General features: G+C 38.7%; 1 protein-coding gene across 2 annotated transcripts; it reads right to left on the minus strand.

Moving 5' to 3' along the window:
• Positions 1 to 449: 449 nt before the first annotated feature.
• On the minus strand, positions 450 to 22,055 carry LOC140483797 (deoxyribonuclease gamma-like). 2 transcript variants are annotated; one of them, XM_072582396.1, is made up of 9 exons: positions 21,752 to 22,055; positions 19,039 to 19,127; positions 17,859 to 17,945; positions 14,485 to 14,588; positions 9,537 to 9,649; positions 7,933 to 8,090; positions 6,243 to 6,339; positions 1,469 to 1,562; positions 450 to 965 (listed from the first exon to the last, which is right to left on the minus strand). In XM_072582396.1, the coding sequence occupies exons 1-9, from the start codon at positions 21,893 to 21,895 to the stop codon at positions 886 to 888; spliced, it is 966 nt and encodes a 321-aa protein (XP_072438497.1). In that variant the 5' UTR covers positions 21,896 to 22,055; the 3' UTR covers positions 450 to 885. The 2 variants fall into 2 exon arrangements, with proteins under 2 accessions (XP_072438497.1, XP_072438496.1); XM_072582395.1 differs by having other exon boundaries at positions 941 to 1,562; positions 21,752 to 22,053.
• Between the last annotated feature and the right edge of the window lie 782 nt (positions 22,056 to 22,837).

Consider the following 22,837-nt stretch of genomic DNA (forward strand, 5'->3'; position numbering starts at 1 on the left):
TAATGACCCGGTTTTAAGCTGAGTGGTATACTTAGTCCTGAGAGGAAGGACCAATATTAATAACTGGCCAGAAATATGCCCTTACCTATCCAGGGAGTGGGAGTTGCCCGTTTGGAAGGGTGTTTAATGTGGGGAAAGAGCGTTGTTATTCCTCTCGTATGAAGAGGACAGTTGCTGGAACAAGTGCTCCATGTGATGTGGATGAAGGAGCCCACCTCATTCAGACCTCTATAAGATTCCACCCACAGTACTCTGTATGAGGTTTATAAAGTTGATATAATGTAAAATGGGAAGCCCAAACCGCTGCGGCCAGAGCAAATTTGCCATTGCACCATTGTGTGTTCATCTTCAGCTCTAATACTGTATCTGCCTCTGATCCTGAGATTTATTTTCTGCATCATCAGTCTGAATTGAAGTTGAATTTGCTATTTACTGTCATAAAATCACTCTTTGACTGGAGCAAGTGATTTATTTAATGGTATTTGTTATATTCTGATTCCACAGAAAACACATCATGTATATTGTATGGAAGTATTATGGCTATAGGTTACGGTATTGTATGACTTGATAGAAGTAAGCAAAGTTCTTTTGATTCTAGCATCATTGTCAGTTTATCAAAGCATTTGCTGTAATTTATTATTGGTTATATTTTAAGAAGCATTTCTTTCTATTTCAGCAAGTTAAAACATAAGTTTTAGTATGATACTCAATGTATATTTTCTCCTCTGCCATCTTATCCTGGTTTGGTTGGATTTTCACATAATTTCTCATCGGTATTGGTCAAAATTGACATCTTGTTGTATAAATTCACCAGATGGTGGAAACGAAACTTGTCCATGTCATTCAAACATTGACTGCAGTTTAAATCACCCACTTCTTGAATTCTCACTGCTGATGTCTGGAATGGGAGGTGCGGTTTGATGGCCAGAATCTCATTCCATTCATCGTAATCAAAAAGGTAGCTTCTGGTGATGGCGTGGTGGGAGCAAGAGATGTGCAGCAATTCAGAATGATTTGGGATATATCACTGGAATAGGTCAGTCAGAAAGCTTGGAATGAAGCTACTGAGGCAATCAAAATCTAGAATGGGAACCTTGCAAACTTGATACGAGGGATTAGAAAGCCAATGGAGTTCCTCAAGGACAGAATGATTGTAGAGGCAATTACGTGAGATTTGTCTCTGAGCCGTAGATTGAATATATTTAGGATTGACGTGGGCGAAGAGAGTATTAATCCTTGAGGTGACAAATATAAAGATTAAGAAGGAATCAACATTCCTTGGCTCCAGCTCTTAATAACCCGTTTGAGATATGCAAAACTTCATGCAAATTTCACACAGGAATTTGAAAGTCATAATGTAACTTCATGATGACGCAAATAATGAATTCTACAGTTTAAAACTGATAACAGAGACAATGATTGTTATTCAATTTAGAGCTAATAGAATTGTATGTAACAGCTTGCTAACCCTTTGGACCTGCCAGAGATCTTAAAAAGTAAAAGATGCTACGCGACCTCTGTAAGTCTACTTCCACAGGAAAATGGTCACTCACATTCAGGGCCTGCCAATGTAGAAAAAGAGGCAACTGTCAGTTTTAATTTCACTGTCACGGGAAAACACATTAAAAAGAAGTTTGCCTAAGCTAGGCACTTAGTCAGAGAAAGGCAAAAGAATGAAACTTCATAAAAGTCTTGCTTTTACACAGATTTCCAGTTCCACAGTTAGTTCTAGTCCCTTTTGTGAAACTTGACATTGAGAAGCAGTAGGCTATCTGACTGTGAAGAACACCACAGTCAAGATGAACCCTGTCCTCATCCAATGTCCACTCATGGACAATTCCAGTGGTTGTCACAATAGTTGGCTTTGCCCCAGCTCCTGAACTCAAAGCAACAGCCACTGTAGTCAGATGTGTTCAATTCCTTATTCCACAGCACCTTCCATGCCTATGGCTACTGTCACCTCGAAGGACAAGGGTAGCAGATGCATAGGATGGCATCACAACCTGTGTTCCCCTCCAAGTCCCTCATCATCCTAACTTGGAATGATATTGCTGCTCTTTAACTTGCAATGGGTCAAAACTTCTGGACCTCCCTTCATCACAGCACTGTGAGTGTAGCTATATCACTTGGATTGCAGTAGTTAAAGAAAGTGGGTCACCACCACCTTCCAAAGGGCAATTAGGGACAGGCAATAAATGCTATTCCAGTAGCAATGCTCACTTCCCGCATATTATAAGATATGAACCACAGTAACAATTATTTCACATCAGTTACAGTTATAGAGCTGTACAGATCTTTTGGTCCAACTTGTCCATGCCAACCAGATATTCTAAATTAATCTAGACCCATTTGCCAGCGCTTGGCCCATATCCCTTTAAACCCTTTCTATTGATAGCCAGATGCCTTTTAAATGTTGCAATTGTACCAGTCTCCACTACCTCCTCCGTCAGTTCATTCCATACACGTACCACCCTCTGTGTGAAAAGGTTTCCCCTTAGATACCTTTTAAATTCTCTCCTCTCACCATAAACCTATGTCCTCTAGTTTTGTACTCCCCTCCCCTGAAGAAAATACCTTGACTATTCACCTTATTGATGCATCTGATAATTTTATAAACCTCTATAAGGTCACTCCTCAGCCTCTGATGAAAACAACCCCAGGTGAAAGTGAGGACTGCAGATGCTGGAGATCAGAGTCAAGATTAGAGTGGTGCTGGAAAAGCACAGCAGGTCAGTTCAGCATCTGAGGAGCAGGAAAATCGATGTTTTGGGCAAAAGCTTTTCATCAGGAATAGAAGCAGGGAGCCTCCAGGGTGGAGAGATAATTGGGAGGGTGTGGGGCTGGGAGAAGGTAGCTAAGAGTACAATAGGTGGATGGAGGTGGGGATGAAGGTGATAGGTCAGAGAGGAGGGTGGAGCAGATAGGTGGGAAGGGAGATTGGCAGGTAGGACAGGTCATGAGGATAGTGCTGAACTGGAAGGTTGGAACTGGGGTAAGGTGGGGGGAGGGAAATGAGGAAACTGGTGAAGTCCACATTGATGCCATGGGGTTGAAGTGTTCCGAGGCGGAAGATGAGGTGTTCTTCCTCCAGGTGATGGGTGGTGAGGGAGTGAAAACAGTCCCAGCCTATTCAGCCTCTCCCTTGTAAATCTTTTCTGAACCCTTTCAAGTTTAACAACGTCCTTCCTACAGCAGGGAGACCAGAATTCAATGTAGTATTCCAAAAGTGGCCTCACCAGTGTCCTGTAGAGCTGCAACATGACATCGTAATTCCTATGCTCAATGCACTGATCAATAAAGGCTAGCATACCAAGTGCCTTCTTTCTGATCTGTGAGTCAGAGACATTTTTTTTTGGCTTACGATATTTGTGAGAAGACAATGTTACTATACTTCTGATTTAACTCATTATGCAAGTAACAAATGGAAAGTTAATTATTTGTATACTGAATATGAAATTGCTCAGTTAGAAAATTAATCCTTAAACCTTTTAAGAGTGTTCAAGCAATTAATACTGTACAGGCTAAATACATTTTTATGACAATTTTGTATTTAAACAACCCATTATGTGTTTAATTTTATTTTTGCACTCTTTCTGCAGCTATTCGAATGCAATAGCAGGAAATATTGTCTTTCCACTTCCTGATTGAAGCCTTTCAACATGCTTCTTGCCCTAATCATTGTGTAGTACCATTGTCATGGTCAGGTTCGATCACTGCCCTTTGACTATTCAATCTCAAACACCCTTCCTTCTCCTTAAATTGCCTCCAGCTCCAAAACCACATCTGCTTGCAGCATGGTGGCTCAGTGGTTAGCACTGCTACCTCACAGTGCCAGAGACCCAGGTTTGATTCCAGCCTTGGGTGACTGTGTGGAGTTTGCACATTCTCCCTGTGTCTGTGTGGGTTTTGTCCGGGTGCTCTGGTTTCCTCCCACAGTCCAAAGATGTGCAGGTCAGGTGAATTGACCATGCTAAATTGCCCCATAATGCTCAGAGATGTGTAGTTTAGGTAAATATAGGGTAGGGGAATGGGTCTGGGTGGGTTACCCTTCAGAGGGTTGGTGTGGACTTGTTGGACTGAAGGACCTATTTCTACACTGTAGTGATTGTATTCTTATCTGCTGTATGTGAAGTTTCCTGTCCTTAAATTAGCTCCCACATTTAACCGTATAATACCAATCACTGGATTTTTACAGTAATTAATTGGGAGTAATATCTGGAATTTGATAATGTACTGTTCTTCATTTCTCCATCACCACCTTCTCCATTCCTTGAAAGCCAAGCTACACCATTCATTTCTTCACTCAGTTCCTCACATCAATTCACTGACTCTGGTTTCAAAGCATCCTACATCACTACACATGATTTTTTTTTGTGTGACTCAGCTGTGTTCACTTGTTCGTGTACTTATCCTTTTCATACATTTGAGCACTCCATCCTTTATGTCAGTCACATCTATGATTCTGTCCTACCATGGTTCCAGTTTTATTGTCCTTCCAAAGTAGCTCATTCCCTGCTTTGGCTGCTGCTCCCATCCCAATACCCAATAAACTCACTCTAGATTATATACCAAGTCTTCATCCAATTCTCTCCGTTGTTCCTTCCTGACATGCTGTTCATAAGTGACATCACTTGTACACACAAAGACACCCAAATATAAAAACTGCCACTACTGGTTTCACAAATAAATTTCTCCTGTCCTACAGCTTAACAAGCATCAAGAACATGATGATGTAGAATTTTGTTTAGTATAAAGTTGTAAAATCTGCATGTTCACTTCCTGCTAAAATTTATAGCACTTTAAGCCCTGACTTTATCTTTTTCCCTGGCTGCCCACTCTGTCTGTGCTCAGTAGTACATAACAATGGTATCCCATTTAATCCAAGTTAAGATTCAAACTCCAAATCCTAACACAGCCAAAACTGTTTATTCCCACTTATGCAATAAAGCCTACTTCTGTCCATGTCACCCAATCTCATCCAACTGCAACTTAATCCAAACACTACCACCCTCTATGTTATCTTATACTAGCTCCCCAGTGGCCTATCAATCTGGTTTTCTCTAATCTTTATCCACTCCCCATCCTGTAACTTTTTGAGCTCAAAATTCCTTGACCCATTTGCAGGTTCTTTCATCATTCCCCCAACTTTCAGCGCCCAATCACCAAATAATGGTCCCTTATTTCAACTCAGGCCTTCGAAATCCTACTCCCTAGCTCATTAATCTTATTATTGTGGTTCTGTTCGCTGAGCTGGGAATTTGTGTTGCAGACGTTTCGTCCCCTGTCTGGGTGACATCCTCAGTGCTTGGGAGCCTCCTGTGAAGTGCTTCTGTGATGTTTCCTCCGGCATTTATAGTGGTTTGTCTCTGCCGCTTCCGGTTGTCAGTTCCAGCTGTCCGCTGTAGTGGTCGGTATATTGGGTCCAGGTCGATGTGTTTGTTGATAGAATCTGTGGATGAATGCCATGCCTCTAGGAACTCCCTGGCTGTCCTCTGTTTGGCTTGCCCTATAATGGTAGTGTTGTCCCAGTCGAACTCACATTGCTTGTCATCTGTGTGTGAGGCTACTAAGGATAGCTGGTCATGTCGTTTCGTGGTTAGAGGCATGGCACTCATCCACAGATTCTATCAACAAACATATCGACCTGGACCCAATATACCAGCCACTGCAGCAGACAGCTGGAACTGACAACCAGCAGAGACAAACTACTATAAATGCCGGAGGAAACATCACAGAAGCGCTTCACAGGAGGCTCCCAAGCACTGAGGATGTCACCTAGACAGGGGACGAAACGTCTGCAAGACAAATTCCCAGCTCGGCGAACAGAACCACAACAACAAGCACCCGAGCTACAAATCTTCTCACAAACTTTGATCATTAATCTTATGTTAACTTGAAACCACATCAGTTTCTTTGCTCTAAATCTGCCTTGCTGCCTCTATCCCTTCCAAATATACTTTGATCATGCCTCCACTAACTAGCCTCCCCTTGCTGTTGCATGCTGCTACTTTTTTTTAATCTCTCAATGACATTGTGACATTTTATTGTGTTGTAATATTACTATTGCTATTTCAGATTGACATTGCTCTATATATTGAAATATTTTACAAGTAAATCCTCATGTATTTGAAAATTTCACCTTTAACCATTTTTTGTACACTATTCTCAAATGCTGACAGAATTATTCAGTGTTTTCCTGAAATTGTGCAGAATTGCCATATAGACGGATATAATAGAATTACCTGTCCTTCAGTCATGCCATAAGCTTCTTTGAAGTTAAATATGTTGGCTGAATTCGGAATGACTGCGTTTACTAATTTTTCTCCACGGAGTACAATCCTGTGTTTTTTTTAGACATGAAGGAAATGTGATTATAAAATAATTTTTACACACTACTGAAAGTACCCCATCGGTGCACATAATCGGAAGATAGCCAGCATATGACTATTGATAAAACTATTGATAAGAGGACTGGGTATTTACAAAAGATATTCTGCTCATTGAAATCAGTCTGAACGTCTTAATAAAACATCAGACTGCTGATGAAACATTGAAGATGTGAAGTTCACATCTGATTGCACATGTAGAACAAAACAGATTCACTCAATTTGTGTACATTTAATTTAAACATAAGGATAAATTTTAACATTTGTTGTGGCTACTCATTTCTTTCATATCAGTTATGTATATAATTTAATGAGAGGATCAGATTGTTTTCTCCTTCCTGTTACTTGCTTCTTTGCATTCTAATTGTTGATGAGGAATGAATCAGCAAGGTTTTGTCTGTATATGTTGGGCTGTTGTTGTCAGGCATCAACTGAAAGAAGGGAAGGATATTGTGATGACCTGATTGCCATCTTTCATCAATTAAATCCCTTTAATGTTTTTTTGTTTCTATTAGATGGAATACAATTTATTTTCTATTTTTCATTAACATCAATGGGATTATTTTCTTCAATATGTTTATGCCTAATTCTCATTCAATGAATGCTGATTTTTCTGCAGTTAGATGGATGCGACAGATTAGAGTTGTCTCCTTTCCCTGTCTTGCATTTCCTGCAGCTGATACTGCAATATTTTGAATCTCCCAATAAGTGGTTATTGGAAGGATGTGATTATACTGGAGATTTGTGATGATGTTGCTATGAAGATAGGTTGAGGTTTTTTTTGGAACAGATAATTACGGTGTATGGAATGATATGGGGTCCAAATGGAGTAGATAGGAAAGATTTAAGTCATCATTGGACAGGCATATGGACGTACATGGAATAGTGTAGGTGGGATGGGCTTCAGATTAGATTGACAGGGCGGCGCAACATCGAGGGCCGAAGGGCCTGTACTGCGCTGTAATGTTCTATGCTCTATGTACTTCTCATAGCACAGATGCCAATAACTGGGGATCATAAATATAAAAGGATTAGAGGGAAATTGAGATACTTTATCACTCAAAAGTTTATGTCGTTTCACTGACTGAATGGTGGTGGCAGAAAATGTCATATTTACAAAGTACTAAGATATACACCTTAAGTGGCAAGACTGGACTCAAATCTGCAAAGTGGGATTAGGCAACATAGCTACAATGCGTGAAGTGTCTTCCGTCAGTGCCTAGGATTCTATAACCGGATATCAATCTTGATTTTTTTCTATTTGCAGAAAGCCAGGCTAGAGGTTACTTTAGTTAATGATATATACTTGCTACTTCCTTGTTGAGATATCATTGTTCAGTTTTTTTGGAGGAGGAATAAGGTTATTGTTAAAATTTGCAAATTTAATAGTTTACATTATTCTTATTAAAAACAACTGAAATGCAGAAAAATCATCTACCTCCCTCATTCTAGCATGCTTGTCACTCAAGTACCATTTAAACCATTCTCACATAAGGTCAGAATGATCTTTCTGCCCATTTCTTTCCAAGTTCATTTACTTTCTCACCTGTCATATGCACAGTGTGTACTATGTTTTACTGTTGTATCGTCATCATCTCCAATTAGCCAAATAAAATTGGTATCATTTCTCAATCTGATACTTGGCCATTCCTTCCTGCGGACGTATTCACAGTCTGCATTGAAGTCTCCCATAAGTATGAAATACTGTTTGAAGCAAGAGGATATGATTTTCATGAATCACAAAAAGCTAGCAACCATGTTCAGCAGGTCATGTAGAAAGCAAATAAAATGTTGTCTTTATTTCAGAGGTACTGGGAATATAAAAATAGAAAGGTTTTGCTGTAACTGTGCAAGACACTAGTTATATCACAGTTGCAACACTGTGAGCTGTTTTCGGCTACTTATCTATGGAAGGATATGGAAGTATTGAAGGCAGCCCAGAGAAGGTTTATTAGCTTGATACCAGGTATGGAGGGACTGTCTGATAAGGTATGGAGGGACTGTCTAATAATGAGAGGTTGAGTAGGTGGTCTGTACTTATTGGAATTTAAAAGAATGAGAGGTGACCTTATTGAAGTGTATACATTTCTTGGTGGACTTGAGGGTGAGGGAGGGGCGATTAACATCAGGGGAAAGGGATAGGGAAAGGGTGTTAGGGAGTGGACTGAGGGAGTGGTCATTATTTTCAGGGAGTGAGGACAGAGGTGGTTAGGTACATGGTCCCACTGAACACAGGAATGGCAGCAATAAGATGATGAACATTACACGTGCAGTCTTAGGACATTTATACTTGAGAATTTAGCATTTACTGCTGTTAGGAAGGATGCATGATTTGACATCCCCTAACTATCCTCCAGTAGGAGGGAGCAGTTGGATTTCAGGTACACTTTGCATTTTTGAAGAAGCTAGAATTTGAATAATCAATAGGAAATTTGGAACTGGATCCTAACAGTAAAAGTAGAAGTGGAGAGGACAACCTTCTTGTAATTGTCACTCCTTGCAATATCCTATTTTCTAGTTAAAGTCACCTTAGATGGTTTTCAAAAGTTAATACTGCGTTTCTTTTTAAAGCTGACAAAGTGATTTTCAAAAATATTTGTGGAAAATTTTATCTGATTAATTGGGTTACTTTGTAGCTGTCTCTAATTTTTGTACTTTGAACCTCCATGGGAATTATTAATTTACATTCCTATCTGTTCCTCATTCATTCATGCATTTCTAATCTTTTACTTCATAATTGAATGTTGTTTTATGAATACAATTTTGCTATTTCATAAATATGACACACACATTTTGCCACACAATGCAAAGTATCATTTTCAAGTCTGACTCTGAGATATAACAGACATGTGCTTAAGGGAAGCCCTGTATGTTTAAAGTCTATTAGTTTGTCTGCCCATTCATCTGAATTTCTCTCGGCATCAGTTGTTATGGTAACTTTTGGGGTCCACTTATTTAGTATGTGATTACTATATATCACAATATATGGGGATAGTGTGAAAAGTGTAGATAATGTAGATGTTCAGCCATGGAACAGGATCAAAAGTCCAGAGGCCGACCACATGCCTTAGTTCTTGTGTTTTTAAAAACATTTAGTCAAAGTGCAATAATCATTCTTAATAATCCACTTTAGGACCAGACTACAAGTACCTTTGCTCTCCAACGTTGTTTCATCTCCACATAAACATCGTATAGCCCGTTCAGTTCACTGACTGCTGAATGTGGTGCTGTGTGTTGTGGGATAATGACAAAGTCCCTTACAGCTTGGGGAATAGCAAAGGAATTGAGTTTTTATTGGAATTTGTTGTAAGTAAGAAACACAAATGATTACATTTCTGCAATTCTGTAATATTCAACAAAAAGAAAAGATTGACCTCATTGATGTTGAAGCACAGAAAAGTGCCAGTTGGCTTGAGGAGTTTGTGCCAGTTGACTGCAAGAACAACTCAGCAAGTTCCACTCCTTCCACCCTTTTCCCATAACTCTGCAAACTTTTCTTATCAAATACTAATCCAATCCTGTTTTGAGTAGTGGTAGAGCTTTGGCAGGGAAATGAAAAATATTATGAATTCAATCATTTCTTAGATGTTGTGTTTGGGCTGTCTTGTTAATTCAAGGTAAAATGGAGGAATAATGAAGACTACGTGATCTCCAAATTCTACCCATCAATAATACTGAGTGTCTTGGTTTTCACAGGGATAGATTGGGACCCAGATTGAGGCCTACTGCAGGCAAGGACTTGAAACAAAGACAAGAGCGGCTTGGCTAATTACGGACAGACTTTCTATCTCAGATGTTTTGTTGTTGGACAGAAAGAGAGTGGGAGAGACCAAAGGCTATAGTAGTGTGGTCAACACAGAAATGTGTGCCCCTTTCTGTGGGCTACCAGTCAGTATGCAGTTTAGAATACACACTCTGGTCAAAGATATACATCCTGTGCCAGCCTAAAGACCCTTAAAGGTTTGCACAGAGGCAGCTTGGGGAAGGAATGCCTGGGAGTAAACATTAATACTGGCAATTAGTTTCGAAATTCTCTAAAAACTGAGAGAAATGTCTTTTGACAGTCACTTGATGTTCCAACTTGGTTAAATTTGGAGGAGTGAACCCACTGGATGCTGGGAGTGATTTGGAATTGGTTCCTGTTAAAACTGTTAATCTGCAGAGAGCAGGATGTAAAGTATAACTGCAGCATAGAGATTTCAGTAATGTTAAAGGGGAATATCTTTTCTACAGTTTAGAGTATAGTCTATGGGTTAGTTGCCTATTAAGTGTTATTTAGTCATAGAGTCATAGAGATGTACAGCACAGAAACAGATCCTTCCATCCAGCTCGTCCATGCCGACCAGATATTCTCATCTAATCTAGTGCCATTAGCCAGCGCTTGGCCCATATCCATCTAAGTAAAAATAATGACTGCAGATACTGGAAACCAGATTCTGGATTAGTGGTGCTAGAAGAGCACAGCAGTTCAGGCAGCATCTGAGGAGCAGCAAAATCGACGCTTCAGAGGACTTTTGCCCGAAACGTCGATTTTACTGTTCCTCAGATGCTGCCTGAACTGCTGTGCTCTTCCAGCACCACTAATCCAGAACCATATCCATCTAAACCCTTCCTATTCATATACCCATCCAGATGCCTTTTAAATGTTGCAATTGTACCAACCTCCACCACTTCTGGCAGCTCAATCCATACACACACCACCCACTGCATGAAAAAGTTGCTCATTAGGTCCCTTTTATATCTTTCCCCTCTCACCCTGAACCTATGCCCTCTAGTTCTGGAGTCCCCATGTCTATTTGTCTATTTATCCTATCCATGCCCCTCATGATTTTGTAAAGCTCTATAAGGTCACCCCTCAGCCTCCAATGTCCAGGGAAAACAGCCCCAGCCTGTTCAGCCTCTCCCTATTAGCTCAAATCTCCAATCCTTGCAAAATCCTTGTAAATCTTTTCTGAATCCTTTCAAGTTTCACAATATCCTTCCGATAGGAAGGAGACCAGAATTGCATGCAATATTCCAAGAGTGGCCTAACCAATGTCCTGTACAGCCATAACATGACCTCCCAACTTCTACACTCAATACTCTGACCAATAAAGAAAAGCATACCAAACACCTTTTTCACTATCCTATCTACCTGTGGCTCTACTTTCATGGAGCTATGAATCTGCACTCCAAGATCTCTTTGTTCAGCAACACTCCCTAGGACCTTACCATTATGCAAGTAAGTCCTGCTATGATTTGCTTTTCCAAAATGCAGCACCTCACATTTATTTAAATTAACCTCCATCTGCCACTCCTCAGACCCTTGGCCCATCTGAGCAAGATCCTGCTGTAATCTGAAGTGACCCTCTTCGCTGTCCATTATACCTCCAATTTTGGTGTTATCTGCAACCTTACTAACTATACCTCTTATGTAACTATACCTCATTTATATAAATGACGAAAAGTAGTAGACCCAACATGGATCCTTGTAGCACTCCTCTGGTCATAGGCCTCCAATCTGATAAGCAACCCTCCAGTACCACCCTCTGTCTTCTTCCTTCGAGCCAATTCTATATCCAAGTGGCTAGTTCTCCCTGTTATTCCATGAGATCTAACCTTGTTAATCAGTCTCCCATGGGGAACCTTCTTGAGCGCCTTACTAAAGTCCATATAGATCACATCAACTGCTCTGCCCTCATCAATCCTGTTCATTACTTCAAAAAACTCAATCAACCACTGCTGCTTTTCTTAAAATTGGAAATCTTATTCTCAGACTCTTTTGAATTGGTAATTGGGAATTTCAATCACTTTTTTAAAAGTTACTTGATCTTAATCAGGAATGAAACAAATGAATTGTGTGAAATTTAGATTCAATGAAGTAAACTTTCAGTATTAAAAATGTGCTGATTATCTGACTGTTCATTCTCATTGTGCTTCATTTTCAGTCCTAATCTTTCCTTTCTACCTAATGTTTCATAGTTATGTGGTATTGCATTATTTATTCTTTTTCATTTAATTTGATATATATAATTAACAAAAATAATGTATTGCTGAAAAAATATGCTTTGGCTAAGATTTTCATTTTGCACTTAACAACACATTTGACAAAAATATAAATTCAGGGGTAAACCCACCATTTATTCTGCATATGAGGAGTGTGCTAATGATGGGCAAGTAAACTCTAATTGGTAGAGGCATTGCCATGGAGAATACACCTATTAAGTTGATTGACAGTTAACAGCTAAGTTTTGTTTAAATTTTAAACCAGGAAGGAGAACTCTAATTGATCAGGACATTATCCTGAGAAATAAACTAACAAATGCTTGTCACTTATTTTATGAATTAAAACAGGCACAGTGCATGTTCTTTCTGTCTGCAAATAACTGGACCGTTTGTATTAATATATGTAACTTTCTGTTCACGCAAGTGCTTCATACTGTGAACTTGACTGACAATCCTAAATTTGTTGTCATCGAATTTCCTCATACATTCAGGATTATCCAGCAAATGTTATCCAGTTGAAGATTCACCGTAGTGAATGTTCGACACTGTGGTGTGAGTTTTGCAGATGTGAATTGGTTGGGTGCAGGCAATATTGTGCTTGTTGTAAACAGCCAACAAGACACAATATTTGATACAATCCACCAGTCTTTAGGATGTATGGGCTACATATGTGAAATCACACCAGAACTGAAATTCATATACGACATCACTCATTTCTATAATAGACAGCACATCGTTTTTGGCTTCACACCACTTGTGTTGTTACTTCACAGTAGTAAGGCAAAATGGCAAACTTTACCTGTTGCTCCAATTTTTGTGATGCCTTACCCTTCCAGCAAAACCTGAGATGGACTGGGCATTTCTTTGGACCAAGATTGAGCACTTTAATGCCTTCAATTAGTTTGTACGATATACAGCAAGAAATGATCAGGGTATTACTGCTTTGTTTACATTTAAACAAAGCTTGGCTGTTACCTATCAATCAGCATTAATGGGTGCATACTCCAAGACAACACCTCTACTGCTCAGGGTCCATTTGACAACCAATCAGCACTGTTACCTCCTACAGTAGTGTTCCAAGCTCTGAACCAGGTGTCCCAGGTTCAAATTGAACCTGCTACAGAGGTTGATCAGGTTGATTCGAAACTTTCTGCAGTGTAAGTGTTTGTTTTTCCCTTGAATTGGTATTTCTAGTGAAATATTCCAATGAGTGCAAGATGTAAAATTTCACCAACATGTCTTTTTTTTCAGCAATGCTCAATTATGGTATGATCACGTAAATACATGTACATAAAAGGTAACATGTAATTGTGAGCATCAATAAATACAAACAATATTATTTATTTCTATCTAGATAAGTAAAAATAGTTAATATATTAGAATTTAAGTATCCCATAGTTAATGTAACTTTTAAATTCTAACTAGTTTAATAGCTGTTCGATAATCTTACTGCAGGCAAGCAGTAATTTAGTCACCAACTACAGCGAATGGTACAGCCTTACACATCCAGATCCTGATCCAGAAAACTCCCAGCCTGTCTGCTGAATTGAATTGAATCGAATTAGCTTTACTGTCACATGTATTCAAATAAGTGCAGGGAAAAGTTTAAAAGTCACCATGTACAGTTGATGTTGGACAGCAGCACATTCCACCATCACATAAGAGAACACAACTTTTCTAGGGTAGGGTGGTCAGAAAAGATCTGTTTCTCTCTGAGACTGGTCACTTATGCTGGAACATGAGCCAACAGGGATGTTGAACATGGATGGGATTTAGTTTGATTATGATATCCCAAACTCTGCTTCTCCTGGCTGGCTGCTTTTACCTCAGTTCCACAAAATTGCGAGATTTGAATTTTCTCTGAATTTGAATTGAGGTGAATTTGTATATCTTCATATCAGGAAACTTTTGGATGTGACCTTAGAATTCCTCCTTATCTGCACAGCTAGTAAATGACACCTGAAGAAACACTGCAGGGAATAACATATTATTTATTAGCTTACAATGAAGAACAAAAATATTTTGAGGTCCAGTGTGAAATCATCCTCAAGTGCCCCAGAAGATTTCATATCTTTTTACTTCTACAAGAATACAACTACTTAAATTAACTTACTGGTATAACGCGATGAAAACCATACCACATATGGCTCCCTTGCAAAAACGTCTCCATGATGATCAGGATACTGGTAAATTCTTTTTACTGTTAACAGTTTTGGCCTAAAATACAGATAGAAACATGTACAATAGAACACTGTCCTGCAGTCTAACATTTTACATTAAACACAAGCAAAGATTGTGTTTTCAAGCTTCCCCTTTGGATAACAACCTGAATTAAATGCTGCAACATTTGACATTTTTACTTTCAAATACAGAAAGCTGACATTTCTCCCATGTAGATTAGATTCCCTTACTGGCCCTTTGGCCCAAAAAGTCCACACCGACCCTCTGAAGAGTAACCCACCCAGACCCATTTCCCTCTGATTAATGTACCTAACACTACAGGCAATTGAGTATGGCCAATTCACCTGGCCTGCACATCTTTGGACTGTGGGAGGAAACCGGAGCATCCAAAGGAAACCCACGCAGACACGGGAAGAGTGTGCAAACTCCACACAGACAGTCACCCGAGGCTGGGATTGAACCTAGATCCCTGCCACTGTGAGGCAGCAGTGCTAACTGCTGAGCCACAGTGTGTACTTCATGGAAACATTGAATTATTGATAGCTTCATAAAATGTTGGTTTTGTGCCTACTGAATATTTAATGTGTGATTAAAAGTAGCTTATCACAGCACTTTCAGCAGTTTTCAGAAAGGATTCATAAAAGCTTAGGAGCAATTCACTGAAGGAAAATAAAGATCTGAGATGAGATGACATTAGAGGCAAAGAGTCAAACAGGATGGAAACATACCCTTAGGTGCAATTTGTCCATGATGGTCAAGTTTCCCAAACTAAACTAGTCCCATTTACCTAGGCTTGGCCCTCATCTCTCTGAACCTTTCCTAATCATGTACCTGTCCAAATATCTTTTAAATGATGTAACTATACCTACATCTGGCACTTTCTCTGGCAGCTCTATCCACATATGAACCACCCTCTGCATGAAAAAGGTACCCCTCAGGTCCCTTTTAAATCTTTCTCCTCTTGCCTTAAGAATATGCCCTCTAGTTTTGAACTCTCCTATCCCAGGGAAAGACCCTTTGCTATTTGCCTTATCTATGCCTCTCATGATTTTATAAACCTCTACAAGGTCACCCCTGAAACCCCTACACTCCCCTACCTTAGCCAGCCTCTCCCTATAATTCAAACCCACCAGTTGCAGTAACATCCTGGTAAATTGTTTCTGCACTCTCTCCAATTTAATAATGTCCTTCCTATAGCAGGGGAACCAGAACTGTACGCAGTATTCCAAAGGTGGCCTTACCAATGATAATTTAGTATAAGGAATGGGAGAAAATATTTTGATAAGTAAGTCATAGGGGATTAGGCAGCACATTGGAGTAGTGCACTGCCCCTTGATCTCTCAAATGACACTAAAATGTAGGATGCAATTTCTTTGCCTGCTTGAACATAAAACAAATTTAATAATTTAATCAAAACACAAAGGACCTATAATTCAGCACTTTTGATATTGAATTCTCAATTAATTTCAGGCAGTTATTCATTGATGAATGGATTATAATCACTAAAACAAATAATAAGCAATGCTAATTAAAGTATTACATAGAACATAGAACATTACAGTGCAGTACAGGCTCCTTGGCCCTCGATGTTGCGCCGCCCTGTCATACTAATCTGAAGCCCATCCCACCTACACTATTCCATATACATCCATATGCCTGTCCAATGATGATTTAAATGCACTTAAACTTGGCGAGTCTACTACCGATGCAGGCAAAGCATTCCATACCCTTACTACTCTCTGAGTAAAGAAACTACCTCTGACAGCTATCTCCCCTCACTTTAAAGTTGTGTCCTCTCGTGTTTGCCGTCCCCATACTTGGAAAAAGGCTCTCCCTGTCCACCCTTTCTAAACCTCTGATTACCTTGTATGTCTCTATTAAGTCACCTCTCAACCTTCTTCTCTCTAACGAGAACAGCCTCAAGGCCCTCAGCCTTTCCTCGTAAGATATTCCTTCCATACCAGGCAACATCCGAGTAAATCTCCTCTGCACCCTTTCCAAAGCTTCCACATCCTTCTTATAATGCGGTGACCAGAACTGTACACAATACTTCAAGTGCTGCCGTACCAGAGCTTTGTACAGCTGCAGCATAACCTCCTGGTTCCAGAACTCAATCCCTCTATTAATTAAGGCCAAAACACTGTATGCCTTCTTAACAACCCTGTCAATCTGGGTGGCAACTTTCAGGGATTTTTAAAAAAATTACTTTCTCTTACCACCCATCAGTTGTACTTGTTTATACATCATCCCTGGTTTGCTTATCCAAACTGGTGCATGAAACCACCACATCAGCCATGACCATACTGTAGACAGGATGTCCAGCTTCAGGTACACTCTGTTGTTGCTGAAGATAAAATACAACCACTTGTGGGCCAACAATTCTACATCCAAGCTTTTTCAGGTGATTGTAAGCATCTCCCTCAAATGGGTCACATATATAAAGTGAGCTGTCTTTTACTTTCAAGCTAAATATTTCATCTTCATGTATTATCTGCAGAAAATCCTCAGAATTAAATTCTTTAATAGCCTTATATGCTTTTGTGAAATATTCAGAATCTTTCCCTTTTGATTTTATGAATTTTACAAGAAAGGATTCTGACTTGGCAGAGCTCGGCATTTTCACAATCTAAACGGGGTGGGGTGATTAGGGTGCATGGGGGGATGATGATGGGGTGAGGTTGAGTGGAGGTGATGAAGATGGTGATTAAATATTTTGTATTTAAACTACTTAATATTTCACCAAAGTATACTTGACGCTGGGTGATTCTTCAAGTTGATAAATGATAAAGTTTACCAAAAGGTACAAACATTTTAAAAAACTGAAGATAAAGCAGAAACTATTCAGATGTACTTTAGTCTCAATCCCTTCACCTCACTGTTCAATTAATATTTCCCTCTGGCTCTTTTAATCAGCTTTCCTTGCCACTCAAATTTCTCAGTGAGAGAGAAGCCCTTCTTTCAAAGTATTACTGCAAAATATTGTAGCTTTTCTAAACTGAAGAAAGAAAACCTGTGATGAACTTGAATTGCTCAAAATGCAGCAGGTCGATTATTTAACTAACAAGTATTCGCTTCATATTGTTTGGCACATGTACTCAGTTGGACATATCACAAAATAAATCCAAAATCTGAAACTTGCTTTTCATGGACTGATTAAATATTTCAAAAAATAAGCAGCATGTGTGTTTTGTGAACTTATGTTATTTGCTGTTTACACCTAAAGAATCCAGGCACTATGTTCTTTATTATTTATTTTTCCAATAAGAAAATGTGCATTTGGAATACAAAAGTGAGGTGGAACATTACCTGTAAATGAAAGCATACTGTTCTTTGTAGGCCTTTCGTCCCAAGCGTTTGCTAATGACAAATTCGTATTCATTACCGTTGCCTTGGCTAAGGTAAAATATTGAAATATTTAACAATTTAGATTGAGTATACAATTAAGTAATACATTTATTTTACATCACAAGTAAAGTCCCAATCTGTATGTGTGTGTTCTATGTTCTGAGTACTTGTTTTTCCCTGTTAGCTTTAGATGGATGGTCCCTGTAATATGCACCATGAGATCCTTGATTGGGGTTGTTACCCTTGGCCAATCAGAGAGCCCTGGCTGACAGATATAAACAGGGGATTCAAAGTCTCCTCATTTCAGGGACTAACTCTGAGCTGGTCGGCCACAGCCAGTATACTGTGCACATGTAAATAAAGGATTTATGGAATTATTTCAGTCCCACATATTATTGCAGCTGGTCAAACCACTTAGTGTAAAACAAAACAGAATTTATTTACAAGATTACCGAATGAAACACAAACAAAAGAGAACAGAATGCAGAATAACAACCTATCCAAAAATACAACAGATTTTACCAACTTAATGGTGCTGTTTCAAATACTTGCAACAATCCCTATCGACACCCCTTGGCATGGAAGGTAAAATCAAACACAGGGTCCTATGGGAGAGAAGTCAGAGAGAGAGAGGATCAGAATGGACCTGTTTCTTTCATGTAGCTGTTTCTTGGACCAGTAGCCTCAAACTGCCTGACTGCCTTCAGTGAAAAGACAGACTGCCAAAACCAAATAAAACCAGAGAAAAGCTAAGCTGGGAGAACTGGCTACTCCCCTTTCGTTGTACAAGTTTTTTTTTAAACTTAAAAGCCTTTTTCCTGAGTCAGTATCTGTTAGCTATAATCAAATTGGCCCTAAAACCCATCGAAACCCAGACTTTTCGGAGTCTATGTTTTTACAACCCCGAAAAAAAACAAAGAAAACATAACATAGAACATCACATAGAACATAGAACATAGAACATAGGACAATACAGCACAGAACAGGCCCTTCGGCCCTCGATGTTGTGCTGACCTGTGAACTAATCACCTTGATTAAAGGAGCAGTGCTGTCACAAGTGGCTTCAACAAGGAACAGTAATGAATGCAAAGTAATGTACCCATTACTTTACAGAGAAACAAAAACTTCTTCATAGTCTTACTTATTCAGTCTTTCCATTAGCATAGGAAATGCTTTATTTCTTGAATCCTTGATTTCCATCATCAACATTAGATCACAACGGGAGATTACCTGCAGAAAATGACAGGTGTGCTGAGTGGATTATATATAATTATCTGTGAAAGGATTCTACACTGCTGTCTCAGAGATTTATTGACACAGCTTTGTGCTATACCCTAGGGGAAAGAATCAGATTTGGGAAACCCATGGGAAAATTGGCTTGAAGTTTTCAGTATAACACTTGTTGAAGAAGACAGTCTCACAAAAGTGCAGAATATGCAAAGAAAGGTTACCAATGATTGCTGACATCCTGACTGATCCTGTTTGGGACAATTTGTCGCTGTGGCTGGAAACATAAAAACCAACAAGAACAAGAGCATTCAGGGAGCAGAATATCACAAATAGACTGAATGAATCAGAAAATCAGAATAATGTTTTCAGAAGAGATTTGCTGTCTCTGATTTAAGCTGAGCATCGTTTACTTATTTTTCTCAAATTTCAAACAGATTCCATTCAGATTCTATTTGAAACAAGAAATAACTACCTTTATGTAAATGAAAGAGCTTGTATTTATTAAGTGCCACTCATGAACATGGGACATCTGATATACTTTACACCTAACTAAATATTAATTAAACATAGACACAACTGTGGGAAAATTACACAGCCAAATTAAGCTGGTAGACTTCACAAACAGCAATTAAATGCATGTCCAAATCCTCTCTTTAGAAAAGTTGATTGCAAAAGTTGATTTAGAAAGGTTTGCAGTCAAGAGATTGCAAACAACTCTCTGTTTTCCTTGACACGGTACAACAAGATTTTCTTGATTGCCTGAGAAGGCAGGCGGGTCCTCTATCTATTGCTCCAAGCTTCCCAAAACAGATATGAGTAACAATTAAAACATAGGTTCTTGCTGTAAATGTTGAATTTTATATTAAAAATATATATATATCTAAAATAATCAATTGTAGTAAAGACAATTAGAATCATTGAAAACGTATTGATTGGCCTATAATTCATATTTTCTGATGTGTTTTTCACTGCCTCACAATCCAATCTTTCATTATTTTATTTCTCTTTCTATGTCCACCTAAATTTGCATTATGAATTTCACAACCTTCAATCATTTTGGTTAAGGAGCGAGATAGTATCATGCCCTGTTCATTCACATCCGAGATGCTTGGTTTCCCTCACTGCGATGTAATCAGCTTACATTTCCAGTAAGTTACCGTGCAAAGCTTTTAAAAATCTAACATGCAAGGGCAAGTCTAAAAACACTTGGAGTCAATCCTGCAGCAAATTATGATCCACTATTTCCTTTTCACTTTGTCAATCAATTCTGCAAGTGTAATCTTTAGAATTGCAGCTGTGCAGCCTATAACGCAAGCATCCTAAACCTTTGGGAGTTCTAACAAATGCAGAGCTTGAATCTATAAACTTCCTAAGAAACTCTGGCAGTATGCTGCTTGATCTGTTATTGTTGGTTATTATTTTTAAATACTGCTGCTTTGATCATTCTTTATGGATTTTCTAAGCTTCCTATTGAAGCTATGCTCAGGCATTCCATTCATGGGATTCCCCATGAGAGGCATTTCACCAACTGTACAAGACATAAAGTGTATAAACAAAGTGTATAACTGCTCACTAGCCTGCAAGTTCCATGAGATGTTTTTTCCTTCAAGTGTAAGTATGATACTGTAACCCCATCAAAGAGACATAGAGTCATACAGTACAGAAACAGACCCTTCAATACAACCAGTCCCCGCTGAACATACGCCCCGGCCGATATCCCCCCAAACCTTTCTTATTCATGTACCTATCCAAATGTCCTTTGTTATTGCTGACATAATTGGACTTACAGTTATTGCAACTTCAGATGGAAAATAGTTGCATTCTGAACATGAGGTTTAACTGAGATTGGATGATTTTTATCTGCACAATTTGGAGGTTAGAATTGCATTTAGGATTCCAAAACTGGGATTGAAAAATCACCTGGGAATCCTGGTTGCTAGCAGCTGGCTGGTTTATATATTATGTGGATGAGTAAGTGAGTACAAAACTTTCTCATGCTGTCAGCAACTATCTAAAATTCACTGTCTGGGTTTAGAAATGAAGGATGGTCACTGCAACTAGATTCTGAGGAAGTGTTTGATCCAAAGATACTGCATCAGTCAAGCGGCACCTTCAGAAGAGCATGGAAGAAAATTCAAGAAAAGTAATAATGGCCCTTTTCACCACAAACTGAAAGACAATCTGAGATTTCTTTTATCTGTTAATACTATTGAGGTATTCACATTAACAACATAGTTACGATAGAAACATTTTAGTTGATATTTGGACTTTTTTATATCATGCACTAATTCCAGTTCCATCTTTTATCTTTACTCAAACTAATGTCTGGAAATAACTTATGCTTTTCATCCTACACAGCTGTGTCTACTAAATAACTGGAGAGGACCATAAGCAATTCTCCATTCACAATGCAGCTGTGTCTTGAAATCTGATCATTTGTAAAAACATGTTTACAAAATAGTAAATTATAATTAATAGAAGAATTCTGTACATCAGTCTTGTATTTATTCAGATTTAATTTGATTTAGTCAAGATCAATAAAATCTGTCCAAAAGTAATTTATCTGAATCTTGAGAGTCAGAACATAGTTTAAGAATATCTGAAGAGAAATATCTCAAACTCACCTTCACAAGCACATCCAGGACTCCTTCCTTGGCTACTTTTGATTTTCCAAATGATCTCACGTTAAAGGAACAGATTTTAAGAGTCTGAATTCCATGTAAGCTAGCAAGAAAGAGAGCACTCTGGAGAAACAGCATCTTTCCCATATTGAATTATTTGGGAGAGATACCAACTAGTGTCAGAACACAGTTCATTAATGTGGTAAGAATCCCACTATCTCTGTCTTATTTTAATTGGACTGACAGCACCTCCCTGTTCCTTCCTCCCTTTGCTTTCTTAGCCAATGTGTGGAAGTAGCCAAATGTAACTAGTTGCAAGTTTGGAATGGGAAGTGCTTTGCATTTATACTGACACCAAAGACTAAATAAATCACTTTTTAAGGCAGTGGTTTTATAATATGATGTAAAACCAGAAAGAGGCAAGTTATCTCTTGTCATGAAATGATTACGTAGCCATGAACTACTACTAAAACGCAACACATATTTTGTTGGCAACAATTTAGTGATCATTAAACAGGGTGCGACTGGCCTCCAATTACGTGAAACATGCGCCCACATGTACTGATAAGATCTTCACTCCATTTAGTGTTAGTGTTGTTTCTGATGTAACGAGGAGTGTTGCACAATGGTTAAAAATTCTGGGCATCAAAATAGCATTAATCTCTATTAGATTAATATAAAAATCTGAATTTGTGTTATATTTTGCCATTACTGAATGTAATCTGTTTTACACTTTTTCACCAAAGTCCTGGAAATGAACCTGTACCTCTCCTTCGCTTTGCATTGAGAGTGCTGTGTTCAATTTGATAAATCAAGTAGCCTTACCAAGTTGTGCACTCATGTTTTGATGAATTCAATGGACTAGACAATGAGGCCAGCAATCAGATCTTGACAGATCTGATAATCCTGAATTCCATTGTCCTGCCTTTTCCCCATTACCCTTCATTCCCTTAATTAAAAATCTGTCTATCTTGGCCTTGAATATACTTGATGACCAAATTCAGTAGCTTCTGTGGTAAAGAATTTCACAAATTTGCATCCCCTGAGAGAAGAAATTCCTACTCATCTCTGTTTTAAGTATGTGACTCT

Source organism: Chiloscyllium punctatum, chromosome 12, assembly GCF_047496795.1.
Source record: "Chiloscyllium punctatum isolate Juve2018m chromosome 12, sChiPun1.3, whole genome shotgun sequence".
Taxonomy (NCBI): Eukaryota; Metazoa; Chordata; class Chondrichthyes; order Orectolobiformes; family Hemiscylliidae; genus Chiloscyllium; species Chiloscyllium punctatum.